The sequence below is a fragment of the Hyalella azteca genome, unplaced genomic scaffold (genome assembly GCF_000764305.2).
Source record: "Hyalella azteca isolate HAZT.00-mixed unplaced genomic scaffold, Hazt_2.0.2 contig1803, whole genome shotgun sequence".
Classification (NCBI taxonomy): Eukaryota; Metazoa; Arthropoda; class Malacostraca; order Amphipoda; family Hyalellidae; genus Hyalella; species Hyalella azteca.
Genome location: NW_025932102.1, coordinates 49,827 through 68,245, shown reverse-complemented (window position 1 = coordinate 68,245; position 18,419 = coordinate 49,827). Strand labels below are relative to the sequence as shown.

The 18,419-nt window shown below is 37.9% G+C and overlaps 3 protein-coding genes across 3 annotated transcripts; 1 reads left to right on the top strand and 2 right to left on the bottom strand.

Moving 5' to 3' along the window:
* The first annotated feature begins 3,511 nt into the window (after positions 1–3,511).
* On the top strand, positions 3,512–6,930 carry LOC125179017. Its single transcript, XM_047884063.1, has 3 exons — positions 3,512–6,465; positions 6,499–6,883; positions 6,927–6,930. Exons 1-3 carry the CDS (start codon positions 3,531–3,533, stop codon positions 6,928–6,930), a joined length of 3,324 nt encoding a protein of 1,107 aa, XP_047740019.1. The 5' UTR covers positions 3,512–3,530.
* Positions 6,929–9,018, bottom strand: LOC125179015 (the record flags this gene model as incomplete). The annotated part of the gene is made up of 2 exons (XM_047884060.1): positions 9,004–9,018; positions 6,929–7,267 (listed from the first exon to the last, which is right to left on the bottom strand). Coding segments are annotated over exons 1-2 (354 nt in total), but the record flags the coding sequence as incomplete, so codon positions are not given.
* On the bottom strand, positions 8,638–11,211 carry LOC108682004 (calphotin). The gene is made up of 2 exons (XM_018171093.2): positions 11,147–11,211; positions 8,638–10,230 (listed from the first exon to the last, which is right to left on the bottom strand). The coding sequence occupies exons 1-2, from the start codon at positions 11,159–11,161 to the stop codon at positions 9,106–9,108; spliced, it is 1,140 nt and encodes a 379-aa protein (XP_018026582.1). The 5' UTR covers positions 11,162–11,211; the 3' UTR covers positions 8,638–9,105.
* Between the last annotated feature and the right edge of the window lie 7,208 nt (positions 11,212–18,419).

Here is an 18,419-nt window from a genome sequence, read left to right as displayed (position 1 = left end):
TATTACCTATATAGTTAGACTTTATCACAAGCAACCTGCTATTGATTCACTTTATTTATTAACTTGACAAGGGTTTTTATTGTCATTCAGATCTGTTGCTTGTCCATCCTGTATTAAAACTTGTGTTGCACCTGATCACACAGACTGATACATGGCTGTATGTTATATACAAGTATAATCAAAATATCACTAGTAACATATTTTTATTCACCTATTTATCTATTATCTCTTGTAGTAAATATATTTTGTTAAAAATATGTTTATTTTCTCATATTCATATACATAGGTACCTATATATTATGCTATGTTATCTCTTGTAGCAATTAATATACCGTAAAATGGGGTAACTTTGACCACTTTTTTTTAAATGATGCCATTTTTTTTACTAGATAAACTTATGGTAATTTTAACTTAATTTCCAAGCTGGTCAATGTTACCCCGTCACGGCTGCCATTAGGTGGTCACATTTCGCCCATTTGGGGGCGGCGCCCCCCATTTGCAAACTATGACACTTTCCTAAAATTTGTCTTTTGCATATGTAACTAGAAGAGTTCTACTACAATGCGTCAAAACCTGGAGTTATTTTACCAAAAATATTGGCGGGAGTACTCCAACAGGCTATAAATAATAGCTCTTTTTTGTCACATTTTTAATTTTTTAACCTATTAGATATGCAAACTTTTTAAATCTTTCTATTGGGTTACGTAGCCTCTGTATTAGGCCTTTGATGGCCATTGACAAAATTTTTCTATGTCAAATAGTTTTTGAGTTTTGGGGTTTTTTGTTAAAAAAACAAAAAGTGGTCTAAGTTACCCCGCCGGTCTAAGTTACCCCATTTTACGGTACATACCTATATGTGAATATATAGGTATGGTATATATATTCTTATATTCACATACATACCTTATGCTATGTTATCTTTTGTACCTAGCAATTTATATAATAACTATGTTCATTTTCTTCTTCACACATATTTTATATTATGTTATGTTCTTAAATAAATACATTTATACAGAGCTGCTGAGCCATGAGCTGCCTGCGTGCAGTCAAGTTGTTACTTAAACTTCAAAGTTATCAAGTTAGTGGAACTCTGGTCTAGATTGTTAAAATATGCAAAAAGTTAGTTAACACATGTTAATAAGAATTAAACTGTCAATTTAGTGTGATTGGAAATGATTGTTGCTTTATATTGACAAATCAGCTTCCAAATTATCATCTTGTTCTAAAAAAATAGATAACATATTTTGTAAACTATTTCTGCTTGTTGACATTGGTTGATTGATGTTCATGTTATAATTATTATATATTTTAGATTAATCTATTATTTACATTAAGATTATTATTGCATGTTAATTGCATTAATGTGCATATACATGATAAAAAAATAATGTAATAACCATATAAATATTTTTTCAGCTCCCTTCGGCTGTAATAAATTTTTTTTTATTATAATTAATGATGTGATTTTTGTTGTTATTTTTCATCATGTGTGTGTTGAAATGCCATGATCACAGAAGTTGAAATTAGTTATAATGTCCATGTTAATTATAATAATAACTATAATAATAATAATTCATAATAAACATAATACTAATTATGACTTTAATACCTGCTTGAAGAAAAAACTTCTGCTGATGTGCATGATTTGCTCCTGCACTATTGAGTTCACTTTAAAATTAGGTGAATTAGTGAACTGTATTAGTGAATTTAAATTTTAATTTAAATTCACTTTAAATTAGTTAAATTGCATTATTGAGTTCACTTTAATTAGTTCACTTTAAATTTAAATTCACACTATTCACTTTAAATTAAATGATTTAAATTTAAATTATTTATATGATTAGTTATGATGATAATAACATTATTAATGTTTCAGTTCAGAGTAATTTATCATTAATAATGTTGTGTTGTTACCAGTAAATTATTGTTAGTGATACTAATAATGTTAATCATGACAATATTAAAATAATCGCATATTACAAGATAATTAATAACTAGGATTATTTTTAATACACATCCATGCAAATGATGCCTGAATATTTTGTGTGAAGTATCTATTACAATGATAGTTGATTGATCAACATATAACCATTGCTTTATTTGGCTGGCATTCTAATTAATCTGGTTTATTTGAAATTAGTTTAGTTATTTTTTACATTTAGTTGATGTGAGTTATTTTTGTTTAATTGTTTTAGAGTAACAAATTTCTAATAATTGTGCAATTAGTGTTAATTCAAAAATATTTTTGGAAGGCCTATGCTGTATAAATTCAAATGTTACTTTTACATTTCTTTATGATTTTTCATGTTGTATTGTGCAACTTAATTTACTATATTCTATTTTTCAGGACCAGAAGTAGCCGTGTGAAGCTCTCAACCGTATAACACCCTGACGCTACCAGCCCCGTGTGAATAACAAACATGGAACCTCTTGGCGAACATCAGCCTGCATCAAGTGATAAGAATACGGGTCAGCCTGCATCAAGTGATAAGGATACGGGTGATACGGAACATGCTTGCGGCACCGAACCATCCTTCGGAAGACTCAGTCGCAAGTCCTTTCGCATGTCCTCAGTCGCAAGTCCTCATCCTTTGGAAGACTCAGTCGACTGTTCATCTCGTAGTTCAGTGTCTCAGAATTCAGTGTGCAAATCAGGGTCTCCTAGCTCAGTGTCTCGTAGCTCAGTGTCTCGTAGCTCAGTGTCTCGTAGCTCAGTGTACACCCCAGCGTCCAGCAGGATAACCAAGTCATCGAAACACCAAGCTGTGTCTGATGAGCTCAATAAATTAAATTCAGTTCCCTGTAAGCCGTCAAAAGTAAGGAAGTCTTGCATTGTTGCTGATGTTAAACTCAAAGCCTGTGATAGCTCATTAGTACTGAAAAACATTGCTGCTGCAGCTGAAGAAAAGAAATTAATTTTGCCTTGTGGGACACAAAATAGGAAGATTAGAAAAGTTCTAGCACAAAATAAGTCAAGCACCCAGCACAATGTGCCCCTAAATACGAAGAAAGGAAAAGTGGCAGCTGGAAATAAGGCACAAATGGAACACAATGTGCCCCTAAATACGAAGAATAGAAACGTGTCAGCTGGAAATAAGGCACAAAAGGCGCACAATTGTACTCAAAGTATGAAGAATGGCAGCACAGCGCTGGATATCAAGTCTTCCGATGTTAACGTTTATAACCAAATTTCGAATCAGGGAGAAGAAGCAAGTAGAGTTAAACAGCGCCTCCTCAGCAAAATTTTCAAAAATAGGCATAACTTGAGCACTGTTGATTCCAAAAAGGTTCAGTGCAATCCCAATGTTGTGGAAAATCGTGGTCTTATTCCATCAAATGACGGAAACATCTGCAAGTTCTTCAAAAAAGGCTGCCTCAAATCTTCAAGACTCATGAAAAATGAAGCAAAAGAAAATTCTCTTCATACACAAAGCCATTCATCTTTGAAGATTTCTAAATCAGAACAAGACTGCAGTAATCATGAAAAAAATGAATTAAATAATTATTCTCATATAAAAGCTAATTCAAAAATGAAGTCAACCATCAAGAAAAATCAACAGACTTCACAATCTTTATCTTGTAATTCACAAAGCAGTTGTAAATTAAGAGAAGCAATAAAGCGCAAACGTTGTTCCTCCTGCACAGAATGTTTACCTTGTAATAAAAAACAATGTACCTCAAACATCACGTGTACTAAAGATATAAAAAGCAACAATGTGGACCATGTTGAAAATCCTGCAGTTCCCTCTGGTTCAATTGCATCGATGGCTGCTAAGAGTGTTCCTGATCGAGCTGTATATTCTGATCTTGTGAAGAAAGCTTCAATGCACAAGCTGTCTGTGTCATTAGTGCAACTGGATTTTAGTAACCACGCAGATTTTCCAGAAGGAAAACCTATTAATATCAATGTTCAAAGTACTCATAATTTGAATAATCCCATTGAGAATCCAAGCAACTCTGCAATCTCACCATCATGTAGCCATAACATTAACTCAGAAGCAGACAAAAAAACAAAGTGTTTGGCCTCGGACAAATGTTCGAAAAGAACAAAAAGTTTACTTCGATCATCTTCAGACGGCGCAAGAAACAAGGCATCTCATGCACCAGCCCCTACCCTTGGCAATGATTACATTGATAAGAGGATTAATGCTTCAAAATCTTGTCAAAAAACTAATCAGAGCTCCTCTCTTGTGGCAATTAATCGACGACCTAATCTTAAAACATCAAAACACTCTTTCAAGAACTGGGTTTCTCCACGGCATCGCAGATCACTCACATCTAATATCACGGGCTTAAAAAAGTCACAAACTTCTGAAAAAAAGGGGCCTTCCGTGTCAAAATTTCCCAGTAATTCTGACAAAAGTTTGCCTTCCTTGTCAAAATTACGCGATATTTCCAACAAAAGGAAGCGTGTAACCAGCACTGTTACTGTAACAAATTGTGGAGACCCAAATACTGGGACCATCGCTTGTCCTGTGGTCCCTTGTGGTGATAGTGGGTCCGGCACCACAGCTCAGTCCCGACCACATGCTGCCCCTGGACCCGGGACCGTGTTTAAAAAATCACTTTCAGACGAGTCCAAGCCTGCTGAAAACGTCAACTTGAATTCTGCAGTCAAATTTCCATGCGAGAAGAGGGGAAAAAATGTCAATACCCATAATGAACTTCCTTGTGACTCAACCAATTGCCAGGAAGTAGTTGTGTCTCTAGAAAAAATTATGGTTCCTCTAGATATGAGGTGCAGTTTTGTTGAAACCGAATCAGCCCCTGAAATTGAAACTTGCAAGCGCCCACGTAAAAAAATTCGACTTACCAGAAAAGTTCCCTTGGACACTGAAGACCGTGCAGGGGCATCACCGGGAATAAATCCGCAAACCAGTTTGCCAGAAACTCTTAATTTGCCAAAGAAAAAGCTCATTTGTCATGCCCCATCACTCCTTTCACCGAAACTGCCTCTTGAAATCACAGAAAAAGAATCAAAAATTGAGATGAAATCTGTGAAAGTTTGCTGCCCCGAGGCACGGAACTTTGCCGTCACTCCTGCCATGAGGTCTAAGCGCTGCAATTCTGCATCCAAAAATAGGAACCATGCAAACTTGACTTCGGAGAAGATCGCGTTGCGAAAAAGAGGCTCTTCGTTGCCTAACAAAGAATTAAAATGCAATTCAAGTGACTTGGTAAGCGTACATGACAGCGTGGAGGGCTTTGAAGGGTTTGAAATGAGTCATGTTGAACCTTTTCCTGATGATCCTTCTGCAGCCGAGGAGATTCTACTTGAGATGTTTTCTGATGAGCCTCCTCTAAAATCAAGTGATGTAAATCCTAAGGTTAACAACTCATCAACTAAGGAGCTTCCTGATACCTCAAGCGATGTAAATCCTAAGGTTAACAACTCATCAACTAAGGAGCTTCCTGATGCCTCAAGTGATGTAAATCCTAAGGTTAACAACTCATCAACTAAGGAGCTTCCTGATGCCTCAATTGATGTAAGTACTCAGGCTGTCAATCCATCAAGGAATAGATGTTCCTTTAAGGGTTTTGCTCCAAGTGCAACCCGGAAATCAGCACGGACCCAGACATGTGGCAAGCGCTCCGTTGAGGAAGATCAATTCACGGCTAAGGATAATAAATCTCCCAAACTAGAACTGAATCTCAACGTGAACAACATTATTGACCAAGAAGAAGAAAAATCTACAGCAGCAGCTGCAAGACTTATCACTCCTTGCCTTAGACAAATGAATGAGAATTTTGCTGGTGATAATGTAGCACCTACTAAGCCTTTGCCTAGAATATCTAGAAACTGCAATTTTTTCCGCCCCATAAATGGAGGGAAATCTAATCCTATTCATCGTAAAGATATGCAGGGCACTAATGAACCTATGGCAAGAAACGAGTATCACACACGATCTAGTGGCACCAAAACCAAGGAATTTTCTGAAATTGTTGTCAGTGATCCTGTTGTAAACAAGTCTGTTCATGCTCCTCAATTCCAATTGGACCATCCATGGCCTGATTGTGGGAACAATATGGAGGACCTGCTGCTAGAAGCTGAAGATAAATGTGATGTTGAGTCACCGCATCCTGCGGGAAGTCCTGCTTATCCTAAAACTTCCAACTTGCAGGTGCAAACTGGACCTCATTTAAAGTCCGTTATCAATATTCATGCTCGTTTACAGACACCGAGCAGGAAAATCATTGCATCACAAATGATGAAGAGAAGTAACCTTGCATCGCGTGTAATCAACAGTAGAAACATTCCATCACAATTTCTGAGCAACAGAAACATTGCGTCACAAAGTATGGTAAACTCTGTCGAAAATAAAACACGTTTATTTTGTGACTCATTAGTGGGCAAAGAGAATCGTGTTGAGCCAAGCGGTGAGGCTCCTGCGAGGGGCTTGGAGGGGCTGCTCCCCGCAAGGAAGAAAGCTCCTGTGATGTGCCTGAGTATTACTGAAGTGAAACATACAAAGAAACCGAATGTTACTGAACTGAAACGTACAAAGAACCCAAATGTGACTGAACTGAAACATACAAAGAACCCAAATGTGACTGAACTGAAACGTACAAAGAACCCGAATGTTACTGAAATGAAACGTACAAAGAACCCAAATGTTACTGAACTGAAACGTACAAAGACACCAAGTACTACTAAACTGAAACCTTTGAACAAGAGCCTGGGTGTTGCTGAACTAAAACGTGCAAAGAACCAGGATGTTACTAAACTGATACATACAAAGAGCCTGGGTGCTGAACTGAGGCGTAAAAAGAACCTGGGTGCTGCTGAGTTGAAGCGCAAGAGCTTGGGTGCTGTTGAATTGAAGCGCAAGAGCTTGGGTGCTGCTGAATTGAAGCGCAAGAGCTTGGGTGCTGCTGAGTTGAAGCGCAAGAGCTTGGGNAAGCTGAGGATGGCCATCTGCCTGAAGCTGAGGATGGCCATCTGCCTGAAGCTGAAGATGGCCATCTGTCTGAAGCTGGTGATGGCCATCTGCCTGAAGCTGGTGATGGCCATCTGTCTGAAGCTGAGGATGGCCATCTGCCTGAAGCTGGTGATGGTCATCTGCCTGAAGCTGAGGATGGCCATCTGCCTGAAGCTAATGATGGCCATCTGCCTGAAGCTGAGGATGGCCATCTGCCTGAAGCTGGTGATGGCCATCTGCCTAAAGCTGACCATCTGCCTGAAGCTGGTGATGGCCATCTGCCTGAAGCTGGTGATGGCCATCTGCCTGAAGCTGGTGATGGCCAGACTAACAACTAATAAAATGTTCTGTCTTCGAAAGGAAAATGTTATGTTTTATTTTACGTACTTGCGTGAAATAAATTTTTATTTCATGTTGTTGCATGACGCTGAGATAATAGTGATGGTCAGTGCTCACTAGTCTTCATCTATTCATTATTAATTTAGTTCCATTTTATGTTGTCTATCTTTTTTATTACAGTGGAAGTGTTGCTTAAATAGTGCAGAGAATTTCATCAACGTAACTTCAGTTTAAAAAAACTGATTACAAAAATTTTTCACGAAAGGAAACGTGGCGTGTCACTCAGAAGAATACGTGAGATTTTGTCCAAATAACGATGTTTTTTTCCTCTTGTGTGGGTCATCCTGACCCAGTTTGGTCCGGCCTAAGGGCGTATCAGTGCTACGTCCGCTCTTCGATATAAAAACGTAGTTTTCTTAAACAAAAAGTGCTTCGATATTGGGACAATTTCTCACTCTTTTTTCTGTGAGTGTTGTAGTCAATTTTGGTTTATATGTTCTTTGACTCTGAAAGCAACGGTACTCTTTTAAAGGAATTAAGAATGTATGCGCTTAAATACTCAGAGGATAATACTCATTTAAATGTATTTTGTATCTAAATTAGATACATACAAGCTATGAGGATTATAATGTTTAATGCTTATGAATGTTTTATTAACCTGCTCAGTGTTATTTATTTTATTGGGTATTCATCTCTCATACCCTTACATTTGTTTATTATTACGATATTACGATTTAAAATTAATTTAAAATTTGAAAAAATTCATTTGAAATTATTCTATAATTTAGAAAAAAATTATTTAAAACTTGGAATTGGAATTTCGGATTTGAAAAATTCTCTGGAAATTTTAAACGAAAAATCGCAAAGTAATTCTTTGCGCGGTAATTACAATTACATAATTATTTTATAATTTTTCATATGAAAGATAAGAAAGTCTTGAATTTATCCAACTAATTACAAACAACATTTTGAATTATAATTTATCATGAAAATGGAAAAACTTTAGCTTGGAAGACAGCGGCCGTTGTTAGTGAGTTGTTACGTTACTTCATCTACTCCGTTCTACTTATATGGGTAGACTTTCACCTGCGTTGAAGGCGTTAAAAATGTCTACCTCTAGAACGGTAGAGTTGTCTACCTCTAGAACGGTAGAGGTGTTTTCTACGATCTACCTCTAGAACGGTAGTGTTGTCTACCTCTAGAACGGTAGAGTTGTTGTCTACCTCTAGAACGGTAGAGTTGTTGTCTACCTCTAGAACGGTAGAGTTGTTGTCTACCTCTAGAACGGTAGAGGTGTTGTCTACCTCTAGAACGGTAGAGGTGTTGTCTACCTCTAGAACGGTAGATATGTTCTTCAGATTGGGGTAGAATTACACGCTTCTCGTGACAGCGTATATTTTCATACGTAATACGTTTTTGTTGCCGGGAGATTATTTAGATTTATACAAATATATTTCTGGGACATCAATTAACATTGAAGAATTTTTATTAACTTCCATATATTTTTTACATATAATTGGAGCTGTTGCTAGACAATTATGTACAATTAAACGCTTTCCTAATTTTATTATCTTATCTCATTTTAGTAAATGGATTTTCCAAATGAATTCAGAATTTAGGACGTCAATTAAACGTTTATTGCGTCATGAGAATACATTTTATTAATATGCAATGGTAACCATACCAGTCTGGAATTTACGTACAACTTATCACTAACGTAACGCTATGGACATCGCCATCTGACCATCAATCCACACATGTGTGGGTGTATATCTAATATCTTATACAAATTATACAATATAATGTAACAAATTTACACAGAGACTAAAATTTTAGGAGCCTTAGTTTATCCCGCGATGGAATTGAAGAAGAACGCTCCCCGCTGCGGTATGTGGGAGAAGCTGTAACGGAATCCTGACAGTCTACCTCGGGAGGTTAGGCGAGGCGATGCAAGTGAGGTTGTTTGAATTTCATTTTCTGAATTATCTACTCCAAATGACTGCGTACCAACTGTTTCAGCAGCTGGTTCAGATACCACAGCTGGTTCTGATACCACAGCTGTTGGTTGCGCGGCAACACTTGGTTCCTGCGAGATGATGACAATTTCTGGTGATACCTCTTTGGCAACTTCGACAACAGGGGTGGATTCCTCTGTTATAGTTTGTGTCGTAATTTCCTCTTGGTAGGACGGTTCTGTTACGGCGGGTAAACTTTCTTTCACCGTAACACTTTCAACCTGCACTTCTTGTGCAACTTCAACAGGCTTTGCAGATTCAATGGGTACTTCAGCCCTTACCTGATTAGCAGGTTGAACTTGAGATTCCGAATTCCTGTTTTGAACTGCCTGTTGCTGGGGTGTAATGAGATTAAGGATATCAGGTCTGTTCAGATTGATGGATGCGAGTCTCAGCCACGTGTTGATGAATTGGTCGTACGCTTTGTACGTCTCTGTCGCGAACGGTGAAATTGGTCCGACTGGTACTGGTTGTACTACTTGGACTGGTTGTACTGTTGGAATTGCAACGTTTTCAACTACCCTTTCAGCAGCTGTCACTGGAGTTTCCGGTGTGGCAGTCAAAACGAAGGACTCATCCGCGGCTGATAGAGGCCCAGTAGAGGATGCTACTTCGTTTTCACTAGCAGGCACGACGGTATCCTGAACCTGCGTTGCCGAGGACCCGATCGTCTGGTCCGACCCTACTGGGTTCGTAAGTCCCAGCTTGGACAGACCTTCTTGCGTGACCACAACGGAGTCCCCGACGAAGTCCTGGGACACTGGGACCATGACAGGGACGTGGCTAGGTATGTTTATCCTAGCTGTTGGAGCAACCGGGGTGAAATGTTGTGAGAAAATGGCGGGCGTGTGGACAGTGCGGTATGAGAAGTGAACGGGTAGTCCGAATCTGTTAAGAGCTGTCGGCAGCGCCGACACGCTCGCACCAATCGCTAGACAGCAAACTGCTGTCAATACCTGCACACGGGAAATAATTTTTAAATTAATAAGTATGCATTAAAAGTTAGTATTCAAAGCAGTCAAGTCGATGCACTTAGATAAATGAGTGAGACTTTTTCCAGAAAACGATGCTCTTATTGCCTTCGTGTGGGTCATCCTGACCCAGTTTAGCCCGACAGAAGGGCGTACCAGTGCTACGTCCGCTCTCTGCTCGTGATGTGGTTATGAAAGTGGGTCAATATTTGGACAATATGAACCTTTTTAGCCCATTTTCTCATATATGAAAAAATGCTCTACTGTGCTCGTCATGTCCTTCCGTCTGTCTGTCTATCCGTGACTTCACGGTCGGACGGACGAGAAAATGCGCTCTCTGTCACTCACTGCAGTGAGTACTGAGTTATATTTTTTCTGATTCTAGACTAACGAGGTAACTGTAATTTTTGCATAACATGTTTTTACCGTGTAATTCGGCTGCATGCTCATAGTAATTGAGCAGAAACTCGTGCATATACTCAGAGAAATGTGCGGACCTTTGTCTAAACTGGGATGCACATTTTGCTCTTATGTGGGTCACACAGACCCAGTTTGGCTCGGCAAAAAATGTGTCAAAAATGTGTGAAAGCATGTCAATATTTGGAGAATGACATCTTCATTCTTCTTAGTTTAGACTAGTTCATTTATAATGCTGAGAATAACATTTACTATTGCCCTAATAATGAATGAACTAAATTTCATATTAGTAAGATATTAACGGAATTTTTTTTTCCCGTTGAACTAAGTGAAAATCAAAAAAGTTCTAGCTGAACAATTGTTCTCATTGCTCGTCTATTTAAAACTAGCATAGTTATTCATATCTAAAGTTTCATTATATTTTCATATCAGTTTTCTTCATAAAATAATATATTCCTTGCATTCATAAAAAATAAGCACCTACCACGTTCGTCTTCATCTTGACTGGAAGCTCGTGCCGCACTGAACCTACTTTGGCATCTGCGCTCGGCAGACTGACCCTGGCGGTCAGCGCGCACTTCCTTATATACCCGCCGAGCCGCGCCGCCCAAAATGAACTTTTTGCAGGTTGCCCGCTTGTGGAGATCCTTTGCTTCGGTAAATACCAAGCGCGTACCCTTAAATCGATTAAAAACATTCCTGTGTCAAATACCATAGGTTAGGATGCCTAGGGATTCTGATCTCAACGGGTATATCCGTCTTGCTTGAAGCGTATGGTTTGAAATGATTGAATATAATTATTACAATGAGGTGTTTCAGAACAGGTATTTCAGCCAGCATCCTGTTTCTATGGCATTCAATATTTCAAAAATTAAATCATATTTCATTAATTTGTTTACACTTGAATTTTATTAAAAATTGATTTTAACCAGCTACTTTTAAAATAGCTTTTTTTAATCGACACTTTCTATACTGATATGATATATAATACTTTTTTGTGACTACATTTGAATCCAAACTCCAATTCAGGTCCGAAAACAAGATTTATTCATCTATATATATTTGTCAAATCAATCATGCATATTACATTTAAAATCATCTTGGGTTTCGCTAGTAAATAATTTTTTTTCTTTGTCTCTATCCATGCAAAAATTCGCATAAAAATATTCTTTGATGTCCTAAATTTTTCACGGGCAAGTCATGCCTGCAATAAAATTTGTTACTTTTTCCTGGTAACATCCATACAGTTATAAATTTTTTCGGTACATTTACACTGTTAAAAAAATTTTAGTCACTTTCGCTGACTAGAGAATTTTTTAATAATATCAAACAATTTTGGAAATCTTGTTTTCCACTTGATCATGATTAGAAGTATTTTTTTCAAGCATTAAAAAGTTTTTATTGAATTTCCTACACTTTGAAATTAATGCAATAATTTTAACTTTATTTCTTGCTAAATAGCGCCATTGTTGTAGAGTGGCAGCTATAGTGCAGTGGCGACTTTTACGTTCTTTATTTACAGGAATAATAAATACATAAGGAAATAAATTTATTTATATGACCATAGGAACTTTACTGCAGGCCACCATAGGAGCCCCTCCTGCTGGCGACGAAGGACGCTGCAGGAGGCGCAGGAATTCGGCAGTCCTGTCGCAGTAACGAACTGCAAAGGTCGCCTCCCCCCCTGCACCCTCCCACCCATGGGGGTGTTGGAGTGGGGGGAGGGCGACCCAGGAGAGGGGGGGGGTAAGGTTGTTTATAATTTGGTTATTAGGGGGGAGGTGGGGGATGAGGAGGGGGTTAAGGTGAGGGGATGAGGAGGGCGATGGTTGTTGCTGACTTGGTTATTGCTTATGATGTTGATGTTGGGATGTTGCTGTTTATGTTGCAATGTTGCTGATGGCGATGTTGTTCATGTTTTTTTCATAATTGGCATTTTCCTGCCTTGTAAAGATCCGGTCAAACGAAACGATATTAAATCTTCTGTGAACAAGGCACGAAAAGGAAAAGAATCGGCGACAGGCCACATCAGGCCTACGCTTCAGCGCCGAGATCAATATGCTATGTTATGTTTATGTTTTCTATTTCAATCCTCATCTCCATTGATGTTCCTCCGTCGTTATTTAGGTTTACGTATGATTACCGAAAATAATGAATATTTTTAAACTTATATATGATATAGATACATTATATGTGACTTCATTGTCAATATTACCAGTATTTTTTATGAGTAACAATAATATTGATTTGCTTTCGTATGCCTCTGAGCAACAGGCGCCGCATGCTGCAACTGGAGTAGTGCGCATTAACTAAATTCTTATTATTTATTAATTAAATTAAAATCCGTGAATGTAGCGTGCATCTGAAGCATGCTTCATTTTCCTGGACCATGCATAATTTTTCTGTCATGAAGATAGCTCGCCAGCGCGCAACACACCCTCCCTTGCCGGTGGCCGCAGCCCAACTGAAGGTGAAGGCAACCACTTAATATGGCAAATATTTTTTTGCGTTCGGATGACCTTAACTGGCTTCGCTGTGCATCTTTAACGCATTAATGTTATCAGATGCGGACCAGAAATCTTCGCTTCGATTTTTATTTTTTGCCTCCTGAAGGAATTTCAAATTAAATGTGAGTGTTGCCTTTTTCAAGCTGCATTTAATGCGCATTGTAATTGATTTGACATTTTTCGGTGGCTTGAAGATGATTTTCCGGGTATAAATATAAGAGACTTGGGTATTTTTGCTTGAATTTGACGGTGGTTTGTCGGCTAATGAGGCAATTGCGTATATTTTTACCCCAATTACCCAATTTCGGTCTATGTACACACAGATAATGGACTGGGTTATGTTGTCTAAATAGTGACACATTTTTTGCTCGTAGCTCTGATACGCCTCGTTGCCGCCGAGCCTAATTGGTCAGAATGGCCCACAGAAGGCTATAGATGCATCGTTATTTGGACAAGTTTCGATTACTTTTCTGAGTGTAATAATCAGCTTTTTTTAAACTGCACCCACTCTTTTAAATTAATTACTTAATTAAATTACAATGAATTAAGTTGATTACAACAATAAGTTAAAGACAACAAAATTTAATTTTAAAAATAAAATTGGTAGACAAAAACCGTTCGTGAAAAGCCTATAAGTTAATATAATATAATTTTAACGCCAGCCTGACATTTAAAATTCAAGATTTTTTAAAAGGAAAATGCAGCTGCTGGCGCGAAGACATTGGACGCGTCGGATTTTTTTACCCACACATGTCCATGAGTGTCGATTGATTACGATAAGTTTTATTATTTCTGAATAATGAATTCGTGTTGAAAATCATGAATGTGAATTATCTCGAGATAATTCATCGCACGATGGTAGTAAATTTGATGTGTTATCAACATTTACATGGTAATGCATGGTGATGCACAGTGGAATTTATTGCATTATACAATACACAGTAGAAGTTACGAGTGACGTATGGTAAATATACAGTGGCATGTGGAAAAAATAGTAACACAAGGAAAATATACAATGCCATTTGTATAATATACATGCAGGGGTTGATGTAGTAAAATATGCAATGGCCTATGATAAATATACAGTGACACAAGGAAAATATACAGTCGAAGGTGCCGCCCATTTGAATACATAACACAGCCCCTGTGTGGGTACAGCCAAGCTACGCGCTGTGTACATAGTTTACACAGCGAGGCAGGCGCGGCCTAACTCAAATGTCAAAAACAAACAAGGAAGAGGCCTGTGTAGGTCATACACGGCTGTATGTGTATGTATAATATTCAGATGTGTAGGTCATACAGGGCTGTATGTGTATGTATAATGTTCAAATGTGTGAATTACGTGGCTGGCTTCTTGTGTGTGGCATATGCCATCTATACGTGTGTTGCATATGCCATCTATACGTGTGTGGCATATGCCATCTATACGTGTGTGGCATATGCCATCTATACGTGTGTGGCAAATGCCATCTATACGTGTGTGGCATACACATTTCCATTAAATCTTCTATTTTACCATCGCCCCCAAACGTTCAGATATCATCAAGACAATAATCCAATATACTCTCATCATATCAAAACACCTGTAATTTATAAACGTCCTTCAAGACGCAATTGCTCAATTGCCTCCAATTTAATGGCAAGCAAACGTTTTTTTTAAATGATTGGCCTTTTTTTCCGAGAATTGGCTTTTTTTTAAATGGTTGGCCTTTTTTGGAATGATTGGTCCGCTCTTTGCCGGTTGCCGCACAGCTTGGGTGTTCCGTTAAATAACGGGTTTGGGTAGAGATTTTTTTTGCGTTCTGCTGAATTATGCGTACGAAATTGCGTACGTGGGATCGTGCGTCACGAATACGAATTAAGGGCCCACGCAGCATTGTGCGTCACGAACACGAATTGCGAATATATCTTTTAATTCACAAATTCACTACACAGAACAGCCACGAATTCGAGGTTAGGCACATGTTTTACTTCAAAATTTTTATTTATGTTTGAAAGAAAATTATCAATGTTTTTAATAATATTTCTATGCATGTATTATCTCATTTATCAATCTATCTACTAGATTTTAAGATTTAAAGATTTATTTTCTATTAAAGATTTATCTATCTATTAAAAAAAATTTTTTTCTAAAGCTGGATATATCTTTTATCATTAAAGAAATCTTGAGCATTAGAGCATTTAATAAATCATTAAAAAAGAATAATATCAATTAATTACGAAATAATGATTTGATTTCACTCTAGCATTTAGTTAAGGTAAGCGTTAATATCGGTCAGTTTCTCAATTTGCTGATTTTCTATCAAATAAGGTTAAATTTAGCAGCAATGCTTGTATATTCTAAGTAATTTTTAAAATTTTATTTGTTATATAAAGTATTTTTAGCAGCGACTTCGGTCTCCCCTTTACGTTTTTTCGGTCTCCCCAAACATTTCTTTTATCCCCTTTATTTGCATGAAAATGTTTACCATTGTAGCATTTGTTAATGACATTTATTAAGCGTGTGATTTATTCTTAGGAAAATCTTTACCAATAGAGCATTTGTTATTGACATTTGTTAAATATTTGATTTATTGCATTAAAATGTTTACGGTTGTAGCATTTGTTATTGACATTTATTAAGCATGTGATTTATTCGCATGAAAATGTTTACCGTTGTAGCATTTGTTGACGCTTTAAAAGTCGTGTCCGGCGCCGTGGGCCGCCAGTGCACCCCTGACCTTTCAAGTAGGGGCATGTCGACGCTGCCGCCGATCTATACGTGCCACAAATACCCACCTTTTTTTTATTGTTCTGCTCAGGGGTTTCCGCTAAATTTTGGCATCATTTCGCTTCCTCAAACTGCCTCATGGGTAGCGCCCATGCAATTATACAGATCTGAAGATTGAATATAAATTGGATTCAATTCATTTTAAATTTATTGAAATGTCGAAGTCTCGAGCCTTGAGAAGAATTTATCACTCATGTTTTCCTACGTTGGTTGTTATCTTTACATTGATCGTTCCGTTAACCTTTTTAGATCAGTTTGCTACCCGTATTTTTATCTTATTGCTATGCATATTCAATAAATTTTACCCAGATAAATTTTGTATTATTCGTATATAGTTTTTTTAACGCATTTTTTAAATGTCAGCTGTGATAGGAATGCCTACGATCAAACTGATTATTATTCAACCTTATTAAACCGTTGAGTTGTATGCGTTTACCGCAATTGATTTAAACTTTAATTATGTCGCTAACGGAAGAATTCTATTTAATTTGAGCTAATGATAAGACAATTGCAACTAAATTGTTTATATATTTAATCAAAGTAATTAAAATTACTTCAATTTAAAAGAAAATCTCAATTAAATTCATAATTAAATCGATTTAAATTGAATTTGAAATAATATAGAATGTTTATAAAATTAAATAAAAAATGTTGTTAGTCAACTTGACTCGCTGGACAAGCCAGCAGATGCCGCCTGTTGTCCTTCGTTCGTCCGCCGCATGGCCGCGTATTAATTTTTTTGTCCGCCGAACAGCGCGCACTTCTTCCCTGCCCGAGCCTGACCTTTCGGTCCATCCTTTGACCTTTGTATGTCCATCCGCCTTACGGCCAGCGTGTCCTTCAACATGTCTGCCACCTGACCATCTTTCCAGCATGTCTGACCATCCTTCTAGACCCTAAAGTGTCCACCTGTCCATCTCCATCCACCAGCGTGTCCACCTGTCCATCCCCCCACCACCAGCGTGTCCACCTGTCCATCCCCCCACCATCGTGTCCACCTGTCCATCCCACCACCATCGTGTCAATCTGTCCATCCCCCCACCACCATCGAGTCCACCTGTCCATCCCACCACCATCGTGTCCATCTGTCCATCCCCCCACCACCACCATCGTGTCCACCTGTCCATCCCCTCACCACCACCAGCGTGTCCACCTGTCCATCCCCCACCACCAGCGTGTCCACCTGTCCATCCCCCACCACCAGCGTGTCCACCTGTCCATCCCCCACCACCAGCAGCGTGTCCACCTGTTCATCCCCCACCACCAGCGTGTCCACCTGTCCATCCCCCCACCACCAGCGTGTCCACCTGTCCATCCCCCCACCACCAGCGTGTCCACCTGTCCATTCAACATTTCACTATAAAAATGTTACCTATAATTGTATTGAAATTAATCTATATCAATAATCTGAATTATTAACTAAGATATTTCACCATCAATTAACCAAAAAATAGATCTACTCGTCTCCCACACTTGGTATTTTACCCCCGTTTGTTGTATTTATCCTGTTTAGGGTAATTGACTCCAATTTAGGGTAATTTACCCAAATCTGGGGTAATTCACTCCAGTTTAGGGTAATTTATACCCAATTCGAAGTAATTTACCCCAGTTCGGGGTAATTCAACCCCAGTTTAGGGTAATTTACTCCCAGCTTCCTGAAATTTACCTCATTTTGGGGTAAATTGCTGTACTGAAAAGGTACTCTGCGAAAAACATGGCGGTTATCACAACCCTTGCATTTACCCCTTTTCTGCATTGGTTTTTGCGGTGCTGAAGAAAACCTAAAAATAAAGATAATAACAAAGATTATTATGGCGGGTAAAGGTCGCCTGCCCACACGCATGCCAGGCTTCCTGCACGGGCTGCTTAACCACTTGTTTGTTACTGTTAAAAAATAAAATATTAGGTAATATTTAATTTTTAAAGTATCAAGTAATATTTTATTTTTTATCAGTAAAAAATATTAGATTGGTATAAATTTCAAGTAATTAATACTTATGAAAAATAATAATAGAACGAATGTATTTCGCTGTTCAATCGCTTCAAACGAGTTATTATTATTTCATATTAATAACTCGCGTAATATTAACTAAATAATTAATTTATTGATATTAATTCCATAATTATTAATATTCCAGTGTCATCTATGATGAAAATAGTAAAAACCATAAAAAGTGAGAAAAATAACGTATTTTTATGGATTCGTTGAACGGTTCAGGAGTATAAAAAAATATGACTCCGTACTCACTGCAGTGAGTGACAGAGAGCGCATTTTCTCGTCGACGTAAACTTGAAGTCACGGACGGACGGACGGACAGACGGACACGGCGAGCACAATAGTGCATTTTTTTCATAAATGAGAAAATGCGCTAAAAACTTCGACATTAATGCAAGTGAAAAATATTGACACAAATAATATTCCGGTGACTGCCAGGATGGGAAAAGTGGAACCTACAAACACATCGGAAAAATCGTATTTT

Excerpts from the sequence above, each read along its gene's own strand:
- LOC125179017 (XM_047884063.1), top strand. The coding sequence starts at position 3,531 with ATGAAGTCAACCATCAAGAAAAATCAACAGACTTCACAATCTTTATCT. Across the intron at positions 6,466-6,498 it reads GAGTATTACTGAAGTGAAAC|GTACAAAGAACCCAAATGTG; the intron begins ATACAAAGAAAC and ends CTGAACTGAAAC.